Source organism: Agelaius tricolor, unplaced genomic scaffold (genome assembly GCF_023055355.1).
Source record: "Agelaius tricolor isolate 1412-34295 unplaced genomic scaffold, bAgeTri1.0.p SCAF_1, whole genome shotgun sequence".
Taxonomy (NCBI): domain Eukaryota; kingdom Metazoa; phylum Chordata; class Aves; order Passeriformes; family Icteridae; genus Agelaius; species Agelaius tricolor.
In genome coordinates, this window is record NW_027269261.1 from 36,317,110 (window position 1) to 36,340,403 (window position 23,294).

A 23,294-nucleotide genomic window follows, 5' to 3' on the forward strand; every position below is an offset into this window, starting at 1 on the left:
AAAGGGATTTTAGATAGGATTTTTTACTTTCTTACAAAAAACTAGGTTGGTTTTGTCTCTGGCAAATCTAAAACAATTTCTCCAGCCTATTCTTGAAAGTACGAGATTCATGTAGTCATGGAATTAAATTATTCTAAATATTGTCAGGTGTTACATGGTTTAATTATTGTTATCATTTGCACTTGAACTGTCTCTGGCTCTCGTCTAATCTGAAAACTCTCCTGCTGCTCCATTTAGTGCTTGTAGGGGAATAGTATATAAGAAAATAAAGATAGTGTAGAAAGAAATCTTACCCCTAAGGAGTTGTATTTGGGCCAATTACCAAAGATTAGGAGCAGGCCTGACTTTAACAGGCCATAGTTGCAACCAATGAGAAGAAGAGTGCTATTAAAGAGTGGGTTAGCTGGTTGAGACAGGAACTGGAGTCAGTTGGCTGCTTTGTGAAGAAGAAAGAGTCAGTGCTCTGAGGAGCTGCCCATGAGAAACACAAAGGAAGGTATGGAACTTTTGTGGTAAGGAGACAACAGTATGAAACCCCTGCAATAAGATGATAACAAGTGCTTATGTCCTCCCCACAATGGCACTGGAGAGCAGATTCTTTCATTCTAAACAAATTCGGGATGTCTGGAGTGTATTCTGTATTCTCCAGGTCAGTAGTCATTCTTAAAGAATTTCCTTTGGCTTCTTTGGTCCTTGTCTTCTTTGTATTGTGATACACAAAATTTTACACATTATTCTGGTTGAGGGCTCTGATGAATGAAATAGAAGAGGTATGTCACAGAGTTCATGTTCATTACTGCATGGATGAATAAGGTGATTGTGTTTTTACATTACATTCTTCATTTAGTCCTTGTTTTTTTGTTGGTGTGCCTTCTATATCCTTTTGTGAAAAGGATTGCTAATGAAGCTCAAAACTGTGAACCTGATCATTCCTGCTGAAGAACAGGTAAAAGGCACAATGCTTGTTGAAATAAATCCGGGCTGGACAGCATAAATTAAACCCTCTGCAGTTTGTTCAAATTCTGATTCTACTCTACAATACTCTTGCAGAATTTTGACATTTTATCACCTGCTTATTTAATAAATCAAACTGTTTAAAATATGTAAGTAATCAGTGCTAGTGTTGAGCTGACCTGATTTATTGAACATTTAAATTCTGTTATCTATAGCAGGCTGTGAAGGTGCCACACTGAATTTTGTCTGAGCATTTTTGTATGTTTTAGCAGCCACTTTACAGGAACAATGTTGTCTTGGCTGGTGTGCAAAAAAAGGTCAGGCAGCAAACACATCTGTCTTGTCAGATGTGTAGGATGAACTGGTCCTGTCTAATGCATGCTTGTAAAGAGCAACCAAGTGTATCTTGTGTTGTTCTGAATATAAAGTTATTTTAAATTTGCTACCTTCTAAGTAACTTGGTTGGGAAATGTAATGTTAAATGGGTTTGATCTGTAATTTTCAGATGGTCTGCCCTTTTGTAAGATCATTCATCATTTTCTGATAATTGCAGTCATAGCATTGTGTGGCCAAAAGCACTGACCCCAGCTAATGGGGAAGCATTTTGACAATCAAATAAGTCTAGAATCTGTTTTTACCTTGTTGCTGGTGTTGTATTCATGTAGACATTTACACTTCTGTGATTACTTGATAAAAAAAGACATTTAAACATTCCAGCCTTCTCAGCATGCTGGGGGCTTTTACTTCAGCTGGTAAAGAGAAGAGGAACTGCTTGGAGGCAGAGGGAAAAGGGAAGAACTTACTGCCTTTGCTAGTGTGTTTGTGGAAATATTTCAGATTTCTTCTGTCTCTTGCCAAAGTGCAGAGTGTTATGTTTCTCACTTTTGTATCTACACAGGTGCATTTCTTTCTACTCTGGCTTAGTAATTTAGCCTGATTTCCATTTTTTTTTCTGCTTTTCAGTTGCTGGTAATAGGTATTTGCAAAGACTAAAAAAAAAAGCCAAAACAAAAAAAACCACTTTTAAACAAAACCAAAACCGCAAACAAACAACCCCATTGATTTTGATACTACTTTAAAGTTTCCTTTTTCTTGGCTTGTAAAACCATAATTGATTTGGGACCACTTCGAGTGATGGTGCTATTTTTTGCCCTCCAGTACTGCCAGAGTAAATGCTATGAGTTTTCTTCTGTTGAGGTATTTATCACAAGTGTTGATTGGTATGCCTAGCAGCATTTCCTCTTTTAATTCTTACTTCAGCTGGAAGAACAAGCTGAGGTGGAATTTCTTCTCCTGTTTTGAAACAGTACTGTGTTTTTATTGACTTCAGACTAATGTCTCATTTACTATGTGCAGGTGTGTGTCTTGCTCATTGTCTGAGGCTTGTAGTTCTGTTTTCATGTCTAGTGTGATTTTGTATCATGTTTTCAGGATAATATTACATCTTCGAAACTCTTTAGTAATGAAGAGTTACTTACTTAGCATTATAAGCTGTTTGAAAATGCCATCAAATAAATAATTTTAATAAACTGTAAGCAAGTGATAATTTCTAAGATGTGTCAAATGAATGAACAGGATAATTTGGAGTATAATAAATCTGGATGGTAAAATACTTGATCTTTTACTGTAAATAATTTTATATGAGTTCTTATTGTGTGAATGGTGCTGTTTGTCTTATTTGCAGATATGGATTATACAGTTCACCTTTTGATCCAGTTCTGTTTGATTTGGAAATATGTGGCTCTTCTTGTAAAAACGTATACAACAGCAGTATTGGAGTGCAGTCAGATGAAATTGATTTGTCTGATGTTCTATCAGGTATGTATGTTTAGTTTAGCAGTGATTGATTGTGGTAGAATTAGTAAATCTCTATTATAGTGTTTTCTTTTCCTGAAGATGTGATTTTATATTTTCCAACTAAGCTGAAGTCCAAGGTATTCTCTAGCTCATGGTATCTTTTACATTTCCTGTGGCCTTAGGACAAGAAGAAAAAGCCTCTTTCTGGGATCTGTTATTTTCCTATCCTGTGGAATATCTCAGGGTAGAGATTACTCAGAAAGGCTGCTCTCATTCCCTGGTCAGTCATCTAGGAATCATCTGTCACCTCTTTCAAGTAACTTCCTTGAGCTATGTTATTATTCATTTAGGCTAGCAAGACTCACATGAGCAGAGAAACTTAAATGGATTTTTCTGAAGTTGGAAAGCTGCCATATGGCATTCTTCTACTTAAATATAAGGGTTTAATGAGGTATTTTTTTCTGTTTTAGAGGAGTTAAAATACCTTAAAAGCATATTTGTGTCTATCTTCTCAGGTTAATTCATAAGTGAACCTTTAGACCCTGCAATGTCCTAAAGAACTAAATAATTTTTACCTGTCAGGAAATTCTTTTCATAGCAAGTGTGTTCATCAGTCTTAGTGACTCCTTTCCTTCTCTTGTATGCTATTGTCTTTCTCCTTCCTGTCCCTTCCTCCATACAACTTTGTGAATTTATTTGGATATTGATAGTTATTATTAATAGTCTGGGTTCTACACTAAATTTGTCTATGATCTTAGTTGGTCTGAAAGTTTCTTCTTCCTTTTAGGTAACATCAATATTTTCTTGCAAGCTAATTTGCTTTCAGTGTAGAAAGAATAGAGCATCCATATATGATTTTTTTCTGGAATTTAGAAGGTTATGCTACACTTCTCTCACAGTTGACAATTTGACTTATTAATATGCTCTCTTCAGATTTGACAGCAAATCCCCATTTATATTGAGGATATGATAATGTTAAGATGTTTCTTCTACAACATGAACTAATAAAATATGTGCCTTATATTTAGTTGTCCCTTTTGGCAGTTCATGAATTGAAATGTCACTATAAAGAAAACATTGGCTGACTGTGCAGATACATGTTTCTTTTTCAGGAAATGGGAAAATAAGTAGCTGTGCAGCTGCTGAAGGTAGTTTTACTTCTCTTACTGGACTTCTGGAAGTTGAACCTCTGCACTTTACCTGTGTTTCAACAAGTGATGGAACTAGAATAGAAAGGGACGATGCAAGTACGTTTACTGGTATATACAATTTTTCATTTTTTCTACTTAGCATAGTTTGTTCCGTAGTACATTTTTAATTTAACATAATGGCACTGTTTGACAAACTGACTGCTTGTAGTTTTGAAATATTAAAATGTTTTGTCTGTGATTGTTTTTTTCTTAAATAATTTCTTTATGTGAAGAAAGCCATATGTTTGGTCTCTGAACAGATATGTGGAGTTAAACTTCTTGGATCTTAGCAAACAAAGTGGATTTTAAGAATATTAACTTGAATCCATTTGTTTCTATTGGAGAGTAAAATGTACAAGCTTGCGTCTTTACCTTACAAGCTTTTGTGGTGGAAGAATTCCAGAGCAATAGGTGGCTTTTCTGTAATCCAAGTGTTGCATGTATGACCAAGTGCGTAGTCTATAAACTATATACTTTGTAACTCAAGATGATGTTTCTTGTAGCAAGAACTGGATTATAAATCTGAACAATTTATAAGGAATTGTGTGTTTTAAAAGTGTGTTTTATAATTTCTACATAGGTGTATTATTTTGTTTGTTTGTTTCATGCCAGTGAGTACCTTTGGGGTTACCCCAGCAGTTGGTGGCCTCTCTTCTGGAACAGTTGGGGAAGCCTCGACAGCACTGAGTTCAGCAGCCCAGGTAGCTTTGCAGTCTCTCTCTCATGCAATGGCCTCAGCCGAGCAACAGCTCCAGGTGCTGCAAGAGAAACAGCAGCAGCTTTTGAAGCTTCAGCAACAGGTTGGAGGCCATTTGGCTCTTTTCAGTGCTGTATCTAAACTTCGAAAGCTGAGAAAGTAGTTGCAGAGCTAGATGGCTTTTTTTTCCTCCATAGTATATTTGAGGAAGGAACTGCTCAGCATTTTGGTTTGCTCTTCTTAAACAAAGTGCTGGTGGTGTCTCCCACGCTGCTTTGGTCTTTCAGACTTAGTTTTTGTGTATTTTAAGGGTGGGTTGGGAGTTTGTAGTAAGACCTAAGTCTTCATAAGTAGGTATATCAGTCTGAAATTGAAAAAGCATACCAAAATGAAAAGCACAGTTGCTGACACAGGAAAGTGCTAGTCATAAAGCTATTGTTAGCTGGCCAGTGCTTGGCTGTGTTGACTCTACTTTGCTGTTCAGTGTAAGGATTTTACTTTTTTTTTGATTATTCCATATAATTACTCACGTTCCTCAGCTTGTGAGTCAAATTAAATAGTTTAATAGTTTAATTTTTCAGCTTATAGGTAAGCTTTTTTCAGCTTACCTGTATTGAAGGTAGCTTAGGTTTATTAAATCCAGTTGTATAATCAAAGTTGAACTTGTGGCTCAATACTACTCCCATGTTCACAAGTAGTATTATCTGCTACATACATTGCTTTCATCTTCTCCACAGAAAGCTAAGCTGGAAGCAAAACTGCATCAGACAACGGCAGCAGCGGCAGCAGCAGCATCAGCAGTTGGTCCTGTTCACAACTCTGTGCCTTCCAATACAGTAGCAGCTCCAGGGTTCTTCATTCATCCTTCAGATGTCATTCCACCCACACCAAAAACAACTCCTCTCTTCATGACTCCACCTTTGACTCCACCTAATGAAGCAGTTTCTGCTGTTATTAATGCAGAGCTTGCTCAGCTTTTTCCTGGTTCAGTCATTGACCCCCCAACAGTTAACCTTGCAGCACATAACAAAAATACCAGCAAGTCTAGAACGGTAATTATTTTCTTTTTCTTAGAGAAACAAGGTGCTGTAAGCATTACCAGGGTCTTAATTTGTAATTGAGTGCTAGTAAATATATATATATATTCGGGTGAGATGTGAAAACTATATTGCTAAATTTATACCATGAGAAAAGAACTTATGAAAGCAAGATAGTATTGTTACAGTACCTCATCTGGTTTCTCTTTATTGGAGCTAGCTTAACTGTGTAAGGAGTTAATAATCCTTTGAACTTAGTAGTTCATATATTTTGATGGTTCATGCTCAAATCTAAGTGTAGTGAAGTGTTGTCAAAATTATGCCTTTTTAACAGCTCACAATAAATGCATAGGTGTTAATCACTCAATTTTACTGATGTTTTTCCATTCCTCAGAATCCACTTGGATCTGGCCTTGCTCTTGCAATATCTCATGCTTCACATTTTCTTCAACCTCCACCTCATCAGTCAATTATCATAGAGCGAATGCACTCAGGTAAAACCACAATTCCTAATAGTTTTGACACATGTTCTAGTAAGAAGTGGAATATTTTCTGGGGCTTTAGATAAGTTGCTTAGCTACAGTCTCTCTTAGCTTTCCAGAGTAAAGATATTTCTTGGTTTGTATTCTGTGATACCTGTGAGTTTAAGACCTAGCACTTGATGATAGTTGAAAAATGCTGGAGTCTTGGGGAATATGTTGGGTCTCAACAGAGAACCTGTTCAAAAATAATGCATAAAAAGCAAAACAGCTTCATTTATGTTTATGCCTAAATTTTCTTCTCAGTGTTCAAGCTGTAGTGGGAGTTTCTGGGATTGTGCAGGTATTTGTAGCCTCAAGTATGCAAATACAACTTTTAAACAATGCATAAACCTTTATATACCTTTTAAACAATACATAAACATGGCTTTATTGAGAAGTAACATGTCTCGCTGGTTAGCACACACTGGTCTTTCAGGCAATCTTGTGTTTTTCTTACCTAGGAGCAAGAAGATTTGTGACCCTGGATTTTGGAAGACCTATATTACTGACAGATGTATTGATTCCCACTTGTGGAGATTTGGCTTCTTTGTCCATTGACATCTGGACTTTAGGAGAAGAAGTGGATGGAAGGCGACTGGTAGTGGCTACTGACATTAGCACACACTCACTTATTTTACATGACTTGTTGCCACCCCCAGTTTGCAGGTTTATGAAGGTAAAAGGATCTTTTTTTAAGTTCTTGATGTTTGTTAGTACATGAACTTCCACTTAAGGTGTCTTCAGGCCAAACTCTTTTGGGCTATACACTTTTAATATGTTTTTGACTTGGTGTTTATCTTTCCTGTTTTGATACAATTGTGTTACAATATAGTTGCATTTTCTTTCAGATCACTGTTATTGGTCGATATGGTAGCACAAATGCCAGAGCAAAAATCCCATTAGGATTTTATTATGGCCATACCTATATCCTACCCTATGAAAATGAGCTGAAACTAATGCATGATCCCCTCAGAGGAGAAGGTGAATCAGCAAATCAGCCAGAAATTGATCAGCATTTGGCAATGATGGTTGCATTGCAAGAAGACATACAGTGCAGGTTAGAAGAAAAAAAAGTGTATTTGCTACTTATTTTAATGTAAACCACTGGCATATCATAATGTTGTAGTTTTTTTTTCTTCCCATTTTTTTCTTCAGACCAAAAAATACTCTGCTGTTGTGGAGTTGTGAGTATCTTTATAGGAATAATAAAAACTACGCTGTATTTTTTTTTTTTTTCTGTATCTGTTTTAACAGCGCATTCACAATGGACCAGAAGTTGGCTTCTGGCAGGGTAGTTGTCAAATGTATTGCTGTTTGCTAATGTGTATTGAATTGTATTTTTTGAATATTTCCCTTTAGGTACAATTTGGCCTGTCATCGGTTAGAAATCCTTCTGCAGAGTATTGACCTGCCACCACTCAATAGTGCTAACAATGCCCAGTACTTTTTGAGAAAGCCAGACAAGGCAGTAGAAGAAGACAGCAGAGTATTTTCTGCTTACCAGGACTGCATTCAGCTGCAGCTTCAGCTCAACTTGGCTCACCATGCTGTTCAGAGACTCAAAGTAGCTTTAGGTGCAAGCAGGAAAGCACTGAAGGAACAATCTGATCCAAAAGAGTTGATTCAGATGTCATCCACAGAACAGCTACGCACCATCATTAGATACTTACTGGATACTTTGCTCAGTTTGCTACATTCGTCCAATGGTCAGTATTTTTTGAGGTTTTGATTTTTTTTTGTCATAATAGTAGAAACAATTTCCAAGTATTTTTATTTCTTGACCTGCACTTCTCTACTATAAGGCATTTATACTAGGTTTAGATGTAGAATCATAGAAATGTAGAATGGTGTTGGAATTTGAAGGGATCTTAAAGATCATCCAGTCCCAACACCCTACCATGGAGAGTGACACCTTTCACTAGAGCAGGCTGCTCCAAGCCACATCTACTGTGATTTTAGTAGCTGATAGCATACTTTGTAAAGTTTTACCATTGGCACCAAGCTGGCCTATCCACTTCCTGAAAAGGATAGGAGAAGGTGTCAAGGTCTTTCTCGCTTTTCTGTAGTCCCAGCTGCATATTCCTTTTTCAGATAGTCTTTCTTGGGATGATCCAGTTTGCTGAAGTAACAAAACATTGCCCAGGCAGAATACTCTGGTGGTTTTCACAGGCAGAATCACCTTGTGAAAGGATCTGTGAGCAATTGAGGCCAATGTAATGCTGGGGATGGATTGGGCAGTTAGAAGCGGGCCAAGGTAGCAGAAGTTGCCTCAAGAGTGGCGGTGGTAATGAACTCATAAAACCAATATTTCTAGTTAGTTCATGATTTTTTGATATCCACTAAACATTTTTATTTCCTAAGCTTGCCATTGAATGAAGTCTTGGCAAATTGAAAAATCTGAGTAGGAGTTGGTGGCGTTTAAAAAAAAAAAAAAAAACAACAGAAAAAGGAAACGTTAAATTTCCTTGTTGATTAGTTGTTATGTGATTTTTCTGTGCCAGTTTGTTCTAAAACATGATGGAGATTTGGTTTTTGCTTCATGTAGTTTCTGTGGAGTATTTGCACTGACATAGTATTGATTTGGTTTTGACCAAATGGCCTGGTCTTTGAGTTACCTGCAAATCCCCATCTCCCCATATGTTCCCACCTCCTTTGCTCCTGTGCCAGTTAGTCTAATTGTAGTAGTTTAAAAAACTTATTGCAAACTTCTTCCTATGTTTTCAAGTCCTTGTCTCTTTAAACAGAGGTGTTCTCTTTTCTTAAAAGGGCACTCAGTTCCTGTGGTTCTGCAGAGTACTTTTCATGCTCAAGCTTGTGAGGAGTTATTTAAACACCTGTGCATCAGTGGAACCCCCAAGATCCGATTGCACACTGGCCTTCTGCTGGTTCAGCTCTGCGGAGGGGAAAGGTGGTGGGGTCAGTTTCTCTCAAATGTCCTGCAGGAATTGTACAATTCAGAGCAACTTCTCATATTTCCACAAGACAGGTAAGATATAAATCTATATTGATACATTACCTATGGATCAGTGAAGCAATTTCATTGTTCATAATTTAGCATTGGAGTTGACAAAATGAGACTGAAGGGTACTTATCCATGGTTTTCACTGATTTAAGAAATAGACCCAAAAAAATACTGCAGATGATAAATGTCCAATTGCAGTTATTTATTGCACCTATTTGGTTCTTACACCACAAAAAATTTGCTATTTTTTCTTACTTGGAGATCTTTGCATACCAAGCAGGATTGCTGTCCAGTGGCAAAAGTGATCTTCTCTTTTATCAGGCTTAAAATGTACCTTCATCACAGAGCTGCTCTTCTCCAGTATTTGAAAGTGGGATTGAGACTTGAAGGTACACTATTAGCATTCACTGCAAAAGACTAAACTGAGATTAGAGCAACAACATGTAGAGTTGAGCACTGAATGTTGGATATATTGATTATTTCAGATTATTGATTGAAGTCTTTAATATTCTAAATGTTAGCATTTTATTTAAATCAAACATATTTGCTGCTTAGAGGCTTTCTGCCTTCTTTGAACAGCAACATCTATATTCATATATTTATAAAGAATAATAATTAATTTTTAAAATTAATTAATTCAAGAATATAAGAATCCATTGATTTCATTCTCTTTGCCTGCTATCAATAATATGTAGTAGGAAATAAAATGGATGAGATCTTGTTTCAGATGTGGAAGACTCTGCTGACCTCTTGAGGGTGAAAGAGAAGATGTTCACCCTAAATGCTGCATTAACCTTAACAAAGATAAGAATGTGAAATCCAGTCTACTAGCTGGGCTGCAGTACTGCTTTCTGTGTCTCAGATGAAAGCCTGGGACAATAATGTTATATAAAGGGTGTAACAGCATATTACTGATTCTGAAAAAGAAATAAAATCTTAAATATGTAAATTTTGTTTTTAGGGTCTTCATGTTGCTTTCTTGCATTGGCCAAAGATCGCTTAGCAACAGTGGTGTTTTAGAAAGTTTACTTAATCTCCTGGATAACCTGCTGTCACCACTGCAACCTCATTTACCTGTGCACAGAAGAACTGAAGGTAGCTTTCTAATTTGGGAGGTTATTTTCATATTCATTATAAACTAGAAAATTAGGAGACTAACTCACAATTTTTGGTGTATTAAAAGAAGAAATTGCTTGTTTACTATATTTCTAAAACACAGTTGTCTTTTAAAATGTGATTAATCTTTTTGTTCTTTAGGTGCTAAAAGAGATTGCTTCCCCCACCCCATTAAAACTGAGCAAAATATGTTTGATTATTTGTATTTCAGCTAGGAAGCTTGGGCAGAGTGGGGGGAACATTCAGTGTATAGGCAGCTCTAGTGAATGAGTTTGGAATTTAATGGTTTGGAGAGAAATGCACCTTTTTGCTCATGAGATCCTTTCTAAGTTTCAAGTTTTGGAGGTGAAACAGATACAAAAACAAGTTTAGGTGTATCTGCATGGTTTCTGCAGACTACACAGTTTACTCTTGTGGGGCTTTTTGTAATTACATGGAATTTATATTTTTTGATCCTAAAAATATACTGAAATTAGATTCTGCAAACTTGATTTTCTTTGAGTGTTCTCTTAACTACCCCGACGTTGACGCAAATTCTTATTTTTGAAAACATCACACCCTAGGCTACTTCATTTGTTATGTACAGGTAGCATTATAGAAGCATCAGTTGTTTAAAATTCTTAGCCTTGTGAGGTCTGTAAAGTGCCAGCTGAGTCTCTGTCCTTACAGACCTACAGCTGGTGTCAGAAGCTGTCCTATTGCTTCCCACTGATCTACCATGTGCTTTCTCTATCGGGGCCATATCCTGCTATAGTCTCTAACTAGTTTGAGGCAAACCCAAGCTTACATCTCCTCTACCTCTGTTTGCACTCTCCCCACAGCTTCCAATTCCTTTCATAGCTCTTGCCTTACTAGTTGTCCTCATGGAGGACTTTAGGAAGCAGAAGTAACTGATACTTCAGAGCTTTATTTGCTGGTCTTCCAGCTTCCTTCCTCCTGGACAGTACAGGTGAGTACTAGGGCAATATTATGTGTGGTGGAAGCATCAGGTATGGCAGAAGAAATTCCTTTTTGAGAACTGTCACACATAAATCAGGGTCAAAGGGGTGAATACTTACTGAGAACAAAGTGAGAAAGCAAAGGAAAATGAGAGCAAGAGGTGAGTGTTAGGGGTGGAGAGAAGTTGTAAACTTTGAGTCCGGAAGAGGAAAAAAGGAATAAGCAAGGACATTTGGAGGGAGGGAGGGAGAGAAGCTGAGAATTTTTTTTTTTTTGGGTGAGATAAAAGGAAAATAAATGGTCTTGTTTTAACAGAAGCATGAAAAGGTATGTACTTCACTCTGCAGCAGGATCCTTTCTTTTTATTCTGCCAACCAAAAAGGTGTGTAGCAGTCACCAGTGCTCCTCATTTCTGTTCTTGCAATTTAGTCTGTGGTTCCAGTCCAAGTCCCGTTATGGACCTGTTGGGGTCCTTCCTCTGCCTCCATGGGATGGGCTGCTTTCTGTCAGTGTGCTCAGGAAACTGCAGTTAACAAGTCAGGCTGCATCCTAATGCTTGGATGCCAGCAGCTACATGTGATTTTGGATGGATGATTTCTGTGCCTTAGTTTTCTTGTTTGATCTGCATTTAATAATAGTTTGAATTAATTGCAGCTTTTTTGAGGTCAGTGCATGAAAAGCACAGTGTAGTTAAATGTGGCTCAGCACAGTGCACTGATATGAAAATGTGGGTGTAACCTCTTGTGCTGATGTCTTTGCTCTATGTTGACATGGTAAAATTATGCCATTTGCATAATTACTGTAATTAAGTGGTCATTATTTGCATATTATTACATGTTATTTGTTTCTGGTTTTGTTGAGCAGTCATGAGTTCACTTTGGAACTGTTTATTAGGATTTCCATGTGCACCAAGATTTTTCTTGCATGATGTGCAAGATGGGTTTTTTTTCCTTTCTGCCTGTACAAAAACACAGCATTTCAAGTGTGAGACTGAAATAGGCATTAGCCAGTCTTTAGTGCCACCAGTGTCGTTCATCTAGTCTGAAGTCATCCTTGGCTTTCCTGCAACTTATTCAGATAGCTACATGAAATGCACTCATGGAGAAGTCGAGATGAAGGTATCAGTATGCATGGTTATAACTGTCTTATTGGAGCCCTGCTTCATGGAGGAGTTACATACTGTAGAATTTGAGATATCTACTTCATGTACTTTAATGCAAGCAGCTGTCATGCATTTGGTATTTAGGAAATTTAGACATTAAATTTTTGACTCTTTGTAAGAAAAATGCCGTTTAATTTTTAGCTTGAACAGTTGAGGTAAAGCTTTTGACATCCAACTTAACCAGACAAAGGGAACTGTGCCATTTTCGTTTGCACCTAAGTTTTATGCTGATTTCTTTCCTCATTTATGAGTGCTCAGACTCTCTCCTTTTAAAAAACAAAAAGAGGGGAGTGGAGTCTTTGTGGCCTAGTGATGTGAAATATGTGATGTTTGTCTTCAGAAATTTATTAAAGCACTGAAATTTGTTTATTTTGAAGGAGTTTTAGATATTCCCATGATCAGTTGGGTTGTAATGCTGGTGTCCAGACTACTGGATTATGTAGCTACTGTTGAAGATGAAGCAGCCACAGCCAAGAAACCTCTGAATGGAAAAGAGAGGGAACGCTTTTTGACAGGTACATCACCTTTATTATCAAAAGTTCATTCTGTGAGTATTATTCTGGGAGGTGTTCAAATAACTGAAATTCATTTTCTATTCACTTGAAAAAAGAGATTTTAAGAACACATGTTGTGATCTTTTTTCCTTCTTGTCTACTTATTTACATCTACATCTCCTTATAAATGTAATCTCTTTCATTTTTTCAAGTGAAAAATGCAGGATTGATTTTAATTTGTGAAATGTCTGTATATTACCCTATGACTGGGACTTTACAATTGAACACTCACCATGTTCAGACACTTGGTATTGTGAGAAAGGGCCAGCAGTATGACATTATAAATGTTTTGGTATTTTTATCCACTATCTTTAAATTGGTTTTTGTCTGGGTTTCATTTATTTAATAATAATAGTAGTAGCAGTAATAATATGTACTATATATTGTTGTTCTTGTCGTCATCATTATTGTTATTATTATTATTTTGATTAGCTATGGTTTTCTTCTAATATCTTTTCTTAAAAATTAAAATAAAGCCTTTATGTTATGAAGATGTTTTACTATATTTGCTTAGGACAGAGTTGCTTGCCTGCCTGTGTGTTCTAAGAATAATGAAAAAAAGATGGTACCACTGCATTTTAATATCACACAGAAATACTACTATGAGTGGGGACAGTTGAATAATGCCAAGAGTTCAGTTTAGCTTGTTTTTTTATTACTTAATATATGGAGATGCTAACCATTGAAACATAAAGGCTTTTCTCTAAAGTTAAATGAGGTTTAATAAGATGGATTAATTTTTAAAATTTTATTTCCATTAGGAAACCAGTGGAGTTTTATAAATAATAGCCTTCACACTCAGAGTCTGAGCAGATCTACTAAAGGCAACAGTAGCCTCGATAGACTGTATTCCCGAAAGATCAGAAAGCAGCTCGTGCATCATAAACAGGTGACTTCCTGCATGGTAGTGGCCATTTTCACAGAAGTGTGTCTCATTTATAGGATATCTCATTTCTTGAAACAACAGCTTTGGCATTGGGACTCATTCAGCCTTGCTTTTGCATAGGTCTGATTCTGTAGCTAAAGGCTGCCTAACTTCTTTGACATTCATCTAAAACCATGGGGCAAGGGATCTGCTAGAAAAACAGATGTTGGACTGTACTGTTGTACTCTATTGGACAATAAATATAATGTACTTTCTACATAAATCTGAGTACAAGCACCTAAGCTGTGATTTAAAAGTATTTTAAAAGCTCAAGTTACAGTTTGAACTGAAGATTGCTATCATGTGAACATACTGATCCTTTTAACATCTTATTGCTTTAATTTTCATTTATTCCTATTAACATTTTCTTTTAGCAACTTAACTTATTAAAAGCAAAACAGAAGGCTTTGGTGGAACAGATGGAAAAAGAGAAAATACAAAGCAACAAAGGATCATCATACAAACTTTTAGTAGAACAGGCAAAACTAAAGCAGGCTACTTCAAAGGTACGATGCTCTGAAACTGTAACTGACTTCTTGTCCTTTATGTGAAAAGACCTGTTCCTGCAAAGTCATTTTTGTCTTACTTTGACCTTATTACAAAAAATTGTTTCATCATGGCTGCTATCAAGTATATTCTAATACTGAAAAAAACAGCCATCTGGAAACTTACTGCTCTGTGAAAAATAGTTTATTGTTCTACAGGATTCTTTTAGGTAGTCGTGGCAAAAAATACTAATAAATTTGTAGCTTCAGGGATGCCAGTCATGTCATTAAACTTTGGATAACATGCAGCAATAGAGAGATAAAGTAGTACTTTATATGGGTAGCTTTTGTGCATGATGCTCTGTTAGATGCTTTCCTGGTTGAGTAATTGAAAATATTCATGTCAATGTCTGTCTTCCTGAACTAATAAATACGACTTTTGAGAATTGTTTTTGAAGTTTGTCATAAGCTCTTTAGCTTCCTGAAGGTACCCACCACTTCAGTTGTGGCATCTTGCAATAGGCCCCAGATATTGAGAGTCGATGATGTAGTTAAAGAATTGTTTCGGCTACGAGAGGAGATGCTGAAATTTAGTGATTTCAGACAATGACAACATGGACTTTGCAGGGAACACAAAAAATGTGTAAATCTTTCTAGCTACCAAACTTAGGTGATATTTCTCTTGAATTATCAATATTTTGAGAGAAATAGTTCTCTTGAAATATTTAGTCCCTAGTTCAAGAAGTATTCATGTCTGTTAGGATGCCTGAAAATAGGTCTGTGGAAGGAGATTACATGATGTTGGACCTTACAGGCAATCTAAAGGAAATCTTAAAATTTCTAGTAATTTTGGGAAAAAAAAAATCACTAGCATAAAAATAAAGCCCTAAATTTTCACTAACTGTACTTGTCATGAGCTGTTCTTTCCTGCACTATCTTCTGCTTTATTCGAGCAGGTTATACCAAGGGTACTACTCCACTGGGGGCCCCTTGAGACCCCTTTAAATGAGTTACTGACTGAACTGTGCTGTCCAGTCTCACTTTATATATAAGTCTCACTTTATATTAGCCATGTTGCATAAAAAAAACGTGGTGAACAAAAGATCTTTCCTCTTGTAGTTTCTTGTAGTTAAGGTGTTACTGCACCCTTGAAAAGTTGCATTTTATGCATGTTTTGCTATTTTGCCTACTAATCACTTTTAGTTATGACAAGCTGTGAGTGACGTGAGATGTGTACTGCATTTAGGAGAAAGTGAAACCTTTGGCTTACTAAATAGCTCTTTCTTTGGTCTACTTCAGTAGCCACTGCTTAAGTGAGATTATTAGAGGAAATTGTATTATCTAATGACTGCTAGTGTAGCTGATACAATGAGCTGAGTTGCTAAATGAATGCCCTTGGTGGATGAGAGGATTAATAAAAGCACCTTCTTTTCTCCATTGCATATAGGCCCTCTGTCAGAAAGGTTTTAGTTCAGAGCCTTTATCAAAAATCAAACTAGTTCAACTTATGGTATGAATGATACATACTTTGTATCATGGCAGTATTAAGAAATTGAGAAATTCCTAATGATTTATCAAACGTGAAGAACTGAAAAGTCAGTGTTCTTGTAAAAGTAAATTTCTATGCTATTTTTATATGCAGTTTGTTTTATGGTAACTGTAGCTTTATGTCCATGTGTGGAAATACCAAAGAAACTTTGAAAATATGTATTTTCAATATGTGTTATAGTACACGTAAGGCTTAATTGGCACTTTTGCAGAACTGAATTTGATTATGCATTTGTCATCTGAGATAAGATGCTGCCAAAACAAATTTCTGCCAATAAAGCCTTCATTCCATTCCAGATTCTCATATATTTTTAGACTTCCTTCTGGTTTTTTAAGGAGTTCCACAGTCTCTGTTATTGCTGCCACATTGATTCAGTGGGAAAGGATTTAGAGATCAGTTTTAAACTGTAACTGTTGTTTCAAATTTAATTTCTGCAGCACTTCAAGGACTTAATACGCCTGCGTCGAACTGCAGAATGGCCTCGTTCTTCTTTAGATACAGAAGTATCAACAGCAAAGGAAACTCCAGAAATTGAGCCACTTCCCTTTACACTGGCACACGAACGTTGCATTTCTGTAGTGCAAAAGCTGGCACTCTTTCTCTTGTCCATGGACTTTACTTGTCATGCAGATTTACTTCTTTTTGTTTGTAAGGTAAACATAATATGGAACATCACTATGTAGCTACAGTAGCAACCACATTACATTAGTTTTCTATTGCTGCATTTTTGCTTGTTTGATGGTAAGAGTTAACTGCAGCACTAAAATGGCTACTCATTTCTGCTGAAGTAGTTTTTCTGATCTGTCACTTTTTGTGTGACTTAGAATATTGTGGCTTCAAAATTGCATGGAAAAACTATCTTTAAAAAAAATATATCCATGTAATTACACTTGTAAAATTCTAAAGTATGAGCTGGTAAAAATACCTGATTTATTTATAAGCAAAATCTAATAATCATAGAAAGTAAAGTTATTGTATACTTTCATAGGGTTAACTATGAAGAGGCATATATTTATCTCTCTTATTTTAATAGGTTCTTGCTAGAATTGCAAATGCTACAAGACCAACAATTCATTTATGTGAGATTGTAAATGAGACTCAATTAGAAAGATTATTGCTGCTTCTTGTTGGAACTGACTTTAACAGAGGAGACATCTCCTGGGGAGGAGCATGGGCTCAGTATTCTCTGACTTGTATGCTGCAGGACATTCTAGCAGGTTTGTTTTAAAATCATATTCTTTAGAAGGTAACTTACACTTGAATCTTTCTTCCTTTAGTATTTTGGGAGGGAGTTTATCACTCTGTTAATCTGCTGACACAGTCTAAATTATTGAAAAACCCCAAAAAATCATAGCATTTAGGTTAGTGTGTAAAAATGTGATTTAAAATTGCAATTAGAGTAAGTTGAAAAGTTACATTGAAAAGTTAATTTTATGTGACCTGATTATTTGGAAATTATTCAGAACATTTTCCCTTGAAGAAATAAGCCCCCAGAGGATTTAAAGTTACATGAAAAAAATGACATTGGCGTAGACACTGGGATGTTAATTTGTAATGGGAATAAAGTTTGAAATTAAGTTGTCTGCTTAATTTAATACCTAGGAGAGTTGTTGGCACCTATAGCAGCTGAAGCTATGGAAGAAAGTGCTTTGGGAGAAGATGCTGGAGCTTCAGCTGGAGATTCTGATGACTCTCTCCAGCAGGCCACAGTTCAGTTAGTGGAAACCATAGATGAGCCTTTGACACATGACATTACAGGTAAATTATTCCATAATTCTGTATGTGCGTATTTATTGAAAAGAGTAAAAAAACAATTTTACTCATCTATCAAGGTAGCAGTAAAAGACTTTTTGGTGATAGTATAAATACTTTTGGATAATATAGGCAGATTGAGTAATTAATTAAGTTAGTTTTACATCTGGCAAGTAAAAAATGGTTATTTTTCATATTCTTTTTAAAAAGGCAACTTGATTGCATATTTGAACTTTTTCCGCAAAGTTATAATAGTAAAAAGGTTAAAATTACCTGTTAAGTGTATTATGCATCCTCATTGTATAATTTTAACTTGCTAATGTTAATATTCCTTTAATGATTCAAGGTGCTCCACCCTTGTCATCATTGGAAAAAGATAAGGACATTGATCTTGAATTACTGCAAGACCTGATGGAAGTTGATATTGATCCTTTGGATATTGATTTGGAAAAAGATCCCCTTGCAGCCAAAGTCTTCAAGGTATGTCACACCTAAATTTTCAAGATAACCTTTACATGTGAGATAGAAAAGTCCTTACTCTCTTACACTTCTTCAGTAGTGGTATTTGTTATCTTAATCCTGCTACTAGTTTTTTGTGATGTTTAATGTGGAATGACAAGAAAGAATGCAAATATTCACTTCTCAGTTGACCACAAAATATTTTACCTTTGCCTGAAGATACTTGTGTAAACAAGAGGTTCTGAGTTTACTCACATGTGTTGAAAACAACAAAGCATGTGTTGAAAATAACAAAAGCATAATAGAAAAACAAGACCTAGTCTTGTTCTTTTTATTAAGAACAGAGCACCATTTCTGTGACTGATCTTAAGATGAGTTTATGTTGTTAGCATTGTATTTAAAAAAGGAGGCCAACAGTAGCTTGTGCTCAGATTGGCTTCAGACTATGAAGAGAAGCAACTCACTTCAAAATTTACTTCACTGGGGAACAAGAAAATTACTAAGTACTTTTATACTTAAAATTAAGGCTAAATATAAATATGTTGTACAATTACAATGTTCTCAATGTCTATGAAAAACCAAAAATATTTAGACTTTAAAGAAACACACTGTTCATAATGAAATATTGAGTGTCTTTTCTCTGTTAAGAAGGATAACATTTGGAGTTTTTCCATGCCTCTCACTATTGACTTAAACCTCTCATTTGAATTAACCTAAATTATCTGTCTCACCACTTGCTCAGAAAACACAGAAATTTTTTCTGTATTTCCTCATATGTCCTTCCACCCATTACCTATCATGTAAACATTTTTTTCTTTAAATCTCAGTCTACCACCAAAAATTACACTTACTGCTGAAGTTCTGTGTTACTGATGTTTCCTGCCTTCTTTATTCTCCTATCATGTAATGTGGCAGTACTCTTTAGTCAGCTTCATCCAAGATATCTTTATTGTCTTATTACCTGCTTTGATGTCTACCAAAAAATCACCATAAAACTTCTTGATTCTTCATCCTTCTTAATATTTGCTTCCTTATCTCAAAAATAAAAGTTGGTCTTGGATCTCACCAGTAAAAAGACCAGCATATGCAAATTGCCTTTATACAGTGTTACATTACTTTTTTCCTTGTGTCCATATGCTTTGTTAGTGTCTTAACAGTGTCTTAGTTAGTGTCTTAGATTTCTCAGCTGTTTCTTTTTCAGAGCCCAGTACAAATAGTCCCTGAGCCTCACTGAGGCTTCAAGGTACTTAATTAGTACAGTTAATAGTATAGTATAGTATTCTGTCACTATAAATACTTCTTCAAAATATCTGTGTAATGCTCTACTTCCAAATTTACAATATGGTATAAATGTGAGAAGAAAAACTGATGTTGACATTTTCAAATTGGCTTCTTGAATCTTTGAGGCAGGTAACTACACTGCTGGATTTTGATAATCACTAAGGATTCAGTAGCTTATACTGCAGTAAGGATTGAAACAATTTTCTAAAGCTATCAGAACCAATCTTCTGGTTTTAATTTTTTTTAACTTCCATGTTTGTTGTTAGTCATGAAAAGCTTTTGGCAATCTAAAGACTTGGCAATTATTGTTTTTCCTTTGTTTTTTCTTTATTTTTTAAGCCTATAAGCAGCACCTGGTACGATTACTGGGGTGCTGAATATGGCACCTACAATTACAATCCTTACATTGGTGGTGTTGGAATTCCAGTTGCAAAACCACCTGTAACTACAGAGAAAAATGGATCACAAACTGTCAGCATATCAGTCTCTCAAGGTAAGCAATGAATTTAACTTCTGTTCATGGTTTCTTTTCTGTAATGCTGTATTTGACACCTTAGGACAAGAAATTATTTTAGCAATATCTATGTATTTTAAGAGGAAAGAATTACATTTTATATATGCCACTTTTTTTTCTTCCTGTAGTAACTGAGAGAATATAATGTGAAACTTACATTTAAAAAAGCCCAACATAGCAGAAAATCTTACTTTCTAACATTTTGGAATGCACTTATAGGCAGTTTTAAATCATTTCTATTTTCTCAGGAAATTTTGGAAGCTCTTTTGTAGTTGGCTCTACCCCAAAGGAGTGAAGTGGCACACTTGTTTCATTTGTAGGAGTACTACTGAAATGTGTGATAAATTTTTCTTTTGCCACACTGGGAAAAAACAACTTTTTGGTTCTCGTTTGAGAGCTGTTGCCTTAGGAAGAAATGACTTGAACATATGCAGATTGTCATGTGTGATAGTAAAGTCAGTGTGGAAAGAAATTTGGGTCTGTTTCAGAGAAATACAGTATTTTAATAATTACACATTTCAGGTCTGTAAGAATGTTATCGAAAATTAGAGGAACAAAGGCGAGATGAGCTCAGTTGTTCAGAGCATGGTGCTGATAACACCAAGGTTGTGGGTCCAATGCCCATATGGGCCATTCTCTTAGGAGTTGGATTTGATGATCCTTGTGGGTCCCTTCCAATTCAGGATATTCTATGATTCTGTAATTATGTATGTCCTTGATATACTGTTTTACCTTATTTGTTGCCTTCTGTAGCTTTAGATGCACGTCTGGAAGTTGGACTTGAGCAGCAGGCTGAGCTGATGCTGAAAATGATGTCCACACTGGAGGCTGATTCCATTCTACAAGCATTAACAAACACATCTCCTACATGTAACTACATGTTGTCAAATCATTCTCTTCACATAATGATCATGATGCTTTGGAGTTTTTAGTCATGTGTTTGTAGTCACTTAGTAGCTGAGAAAAAGTTACACTTTGCTTGCATTTTCTTATTAGGCTGAACTTTAGAGATAGCTCTTTATTCAGATTTCTGATTAACTTATATGCCTGTATTTAAGACACTTTGTGAAACAGTCAATTATGCATGTGGATTATGCTGCAAAGAAGGGAAAATTTTCAGTTTTAGGTTTAGGTGCAAGCAAACATTAAGCTCCTGTGTGAAGCTTCATTCTTGGTGTTTGAAAACTCTTTGCATTTGACAGTTATACCTACTGAGTGATGAAAGTGAAAAATACTTGAATACAATTTTGAACTCAGCTGTTGAGTGAGCTTTATGTTACAAAAACACTCAGAGTGTTTTACTTTTCAACCTTTTTTCAGTGAGTTGTGCTGCCCATCTTGTTAAAATGTGTTTATTTGTAGCCCTCTGGGTACTTCAATATGCATGCAGTCATTGGCTGAGTATGTAGTGATGGAGTAGGTTTAGTGATATCTTCGGAGTTTACACTCTGGAAGTTCATTATTGTCTGCAACAGTTGCACTGTAATGGATAAAAGAGATGTTCCAATTGTTTGTCTTACCAGGGCACTGCTGTAATAGCTGTGAAAATGTATTTGTGTGGACTTGGTTCCAAACAGTTTTTGTCAAGATGGAAATGTTTGATATTCAAGTATGCCACTACTATGGCAGTCAGTAGTCCAACTGAACACTGTGTTGAAGATGTTCTTCTAATTTATAAAAAAGTGTCTTTCACTTAAGTACAAAATGCAGGAAATAGTTATGAAATGACTTCTGGCAACTTTTCAGAGTAATCCATGGGGGGATGGTGCCCTGTTTTGTTTTCTAGTGACGCAGTCTCCCAGTGGCACAGATGATTCCTTGCTGAGGGGATTACATGCTGCTAACCAAAATGCCCAGCTCATTGTGCAGTTGTCATCTATACCTATGCTGAGTGCATGCTTCAACAAACTCTTTTCCATGCTGCAAGTCCACCATGTTCAGGTAGAGAATTTTGAATTTTAAATGTTCTGATAGTATTTTTCTCTAAATTTGAGAGTTGTTTTCCACTACTTCTTGCTACTTACGATTCAAGTAATCTGTTAGGTTTTGTGCTTCATTGCTTATGAATATGTCATGGACAACAGTACTGTAGTAGACAAATTACAACAATGTAATAAACAAAGCTCTGAAAGCCTTTGTGAAAGCAGGCATTGCTTGTTACAGTGGAAAACTGGTATACATTTGCATATTTAAAAACAAGTTTGTATGTCCACTGAATGATAATTGTTTGTTTATTAATGAAAAATGTCACTAAGTGACACTTAATGACATATGGAGATTTGTGGAGGTTTTCAAAACCCAGTTGAATAAACCCCCAAGTGACAAAGTCTGATATCTTCTTTGGCATTTCTTTGAGCAGATTGGATTGGATAACTTGCAAAGGTTCCTTCCTATCTGAATTATCCAATGATCCTGTATGGTAATAGCAAATTTAAAAGTTTGCTTTTTGAGAAGTCACTGGTTTAGCAATGCTTTTCTTGATTCATACAAAGGAATGCCATATTTTGATAGAGTGGCTGACTCCATCCCTCAATTGTTCTTTACATGAGAAACTGTTTTGGATGAGATGTTTAAACATCCTTGATGCTTCCCCAGAATATCTAAAGTTATGTTCCTCAGGGGAATTATTCAGAGTAAGCATTAGCATCTCTGAGGTTTCTCATTAGATAAATGGGCCTTTTGAATAATTTTGGTTGACTGGGAAACTGTCATTTTAATAACATTCCAAAAGCTTCCCTGCAAACCTGTAAGCCTACCTGTACGTGTTACAGGTATAGGGTTATGATAAAGATATTTCCAAACAGTGTGTAAAGCTGCATTTTCTTAACACAAGTTTGAAGAAACTTCTTCAGAGAAATTATTTGGAAGAAATCAATTACAAAAACAATAGCAGAAGCATTTGCTAGTTAGGCTGAATTTGCCTTGAATATTATGTTTAGCAGAATTTTCAAATCCAGTGAAAGAGAGAGTGAGTGAGTGTGTGTGTGCAGTGAAATAGTAGCAGCTGAGAATGTAGATCAGGCTTTTAAAATTAAAATTTTGATGCTCTGGGGTTCTGAGTTTGTTCTCATAATGGGTTTTTTTCCCTTTCTTTCAGCTTGAATCCCTATTGCAGCTATGGCTCACGTTAAGCCTGAATTCCAGCTCCTCTGGAAGTAAAGATAGTGGTGCTGATATTTTCCTTTATAATGCTAACCGAATACCTGTTGTTTCCCTAAACCAAGGTAAAATACATTAAATATGGGAAATGACTTTGGGTTTGGTTTTTTTTTAAATAGTCAATTTTTAATAATAAGCAAAAAGTATTGCAGTAAGTATTTTTGATAAGATCAGTGTTGAGATAATTTCTATGTTCTTATTAAAGAACTCTTGGTCTCGTTTTCTTCTTAAAGTGGAAAAC

General features: G+C 35.9%; 1 protein-coding gene across 5 annotated transcripts in view; it reads left to right on the plus strand.

Annotated features, from left to right (window-relative positions):
• Nucleotides 1-23,294, plus strand: part of BIRC6 (baculoviral IAP repeat containing 6) — a 176,950-nt gene that overhangs the window by 54,526 nt on the left and 99,130 nt on the right. For 2 of the 5 annotated variants that reach the window (XM_071429879.1, XM_071429861.1), the window contains exons 22-42: nucleotides 2,639-2,772; nucleotides 3,864-4,010; nucleotides 4,554-4,741; nucleotides 5,376-5,690; nucleotides 6,070-6,169; nucleotides 6,658-6,872; nucleotides 7,045-7,253; nucleotides 7,556-7,902; nucleotides 8,963-9,182; nucleotides 10,120-10,253; nucleotides 12,753-12,890; nucleotides 13,691-13,818; nucleotides 14,229-14,360; nucleotides 16,326-16,541; nucleotides 16,922-17,105; nucleotides 17,491-17,646; nucleotides 17,987-18,120; nucleotides 19,720-19,873; nucleotides 20,648-20,764; nucleotides 21,681-21,835; nucleotides 22,992-23,118. In XM_071429879.1, coding sequence (XP_071285980.1) covers nucleotides 2,639-2,772; nucleotides 3,864-4,010; nucleotides 4,554-4,741; nucleotides 5,376-5,690; nucleotides 6,070-6,169; nucleotides 6,658-6,872; nucleotides 7,045-7,253; nucleotides 7,556-7,902; nucleotides 8,963-9,182; nucleotides 10,120-10,253; nucleotides 12,753-12,890; nucleotides 13,691-13,818; nucleotides 14,229-14,360; nucleotides 16,326-16,541; nucleotides 16,922-17,105; nucleotides 17,491-17,646; nucleotides 17,987-18,120; nucleotides 19,720-19,873; nucleotides 20,648-20,764; nucleotides 21,681-21,835; nucleotides 22,992-23,118 — 3,650 coding nt within the window. The remainder of the gene's footprint in view (nucleotides 1-2,638; nucleotides 2,773-3,863; nucleotides 4,011-4,553; nucleotides 4,742-5,375; nucleotides 5,691-6,069; nucleotides 6,170-6,657; nucleotides 6,873-7,044; nucleotides 7,254-7,555; nucleotides 7,903-8,962; nucleotides 9,183-10,119; nucleotides 10,254-12,752; nucleotides 12,891-13,690; nucleotides 13,819-14,228; nucleotides 14,361-16,325; nucleotides 16,542-16,921; nucleotides 17,106-17,490; nucleotides 17,647-17,986; nucleotides 18,121-19,719; nucleotides 19,874-20,647; nucleotides 20,765-21,680; nucleotides 21,836-22,991; nucleotides 23,119-23,294) is intronic. The other 3 variants (XM_071429886.1, XM_071429869.1, XM_071429893.1) reach the window with 3 other exon arrangements.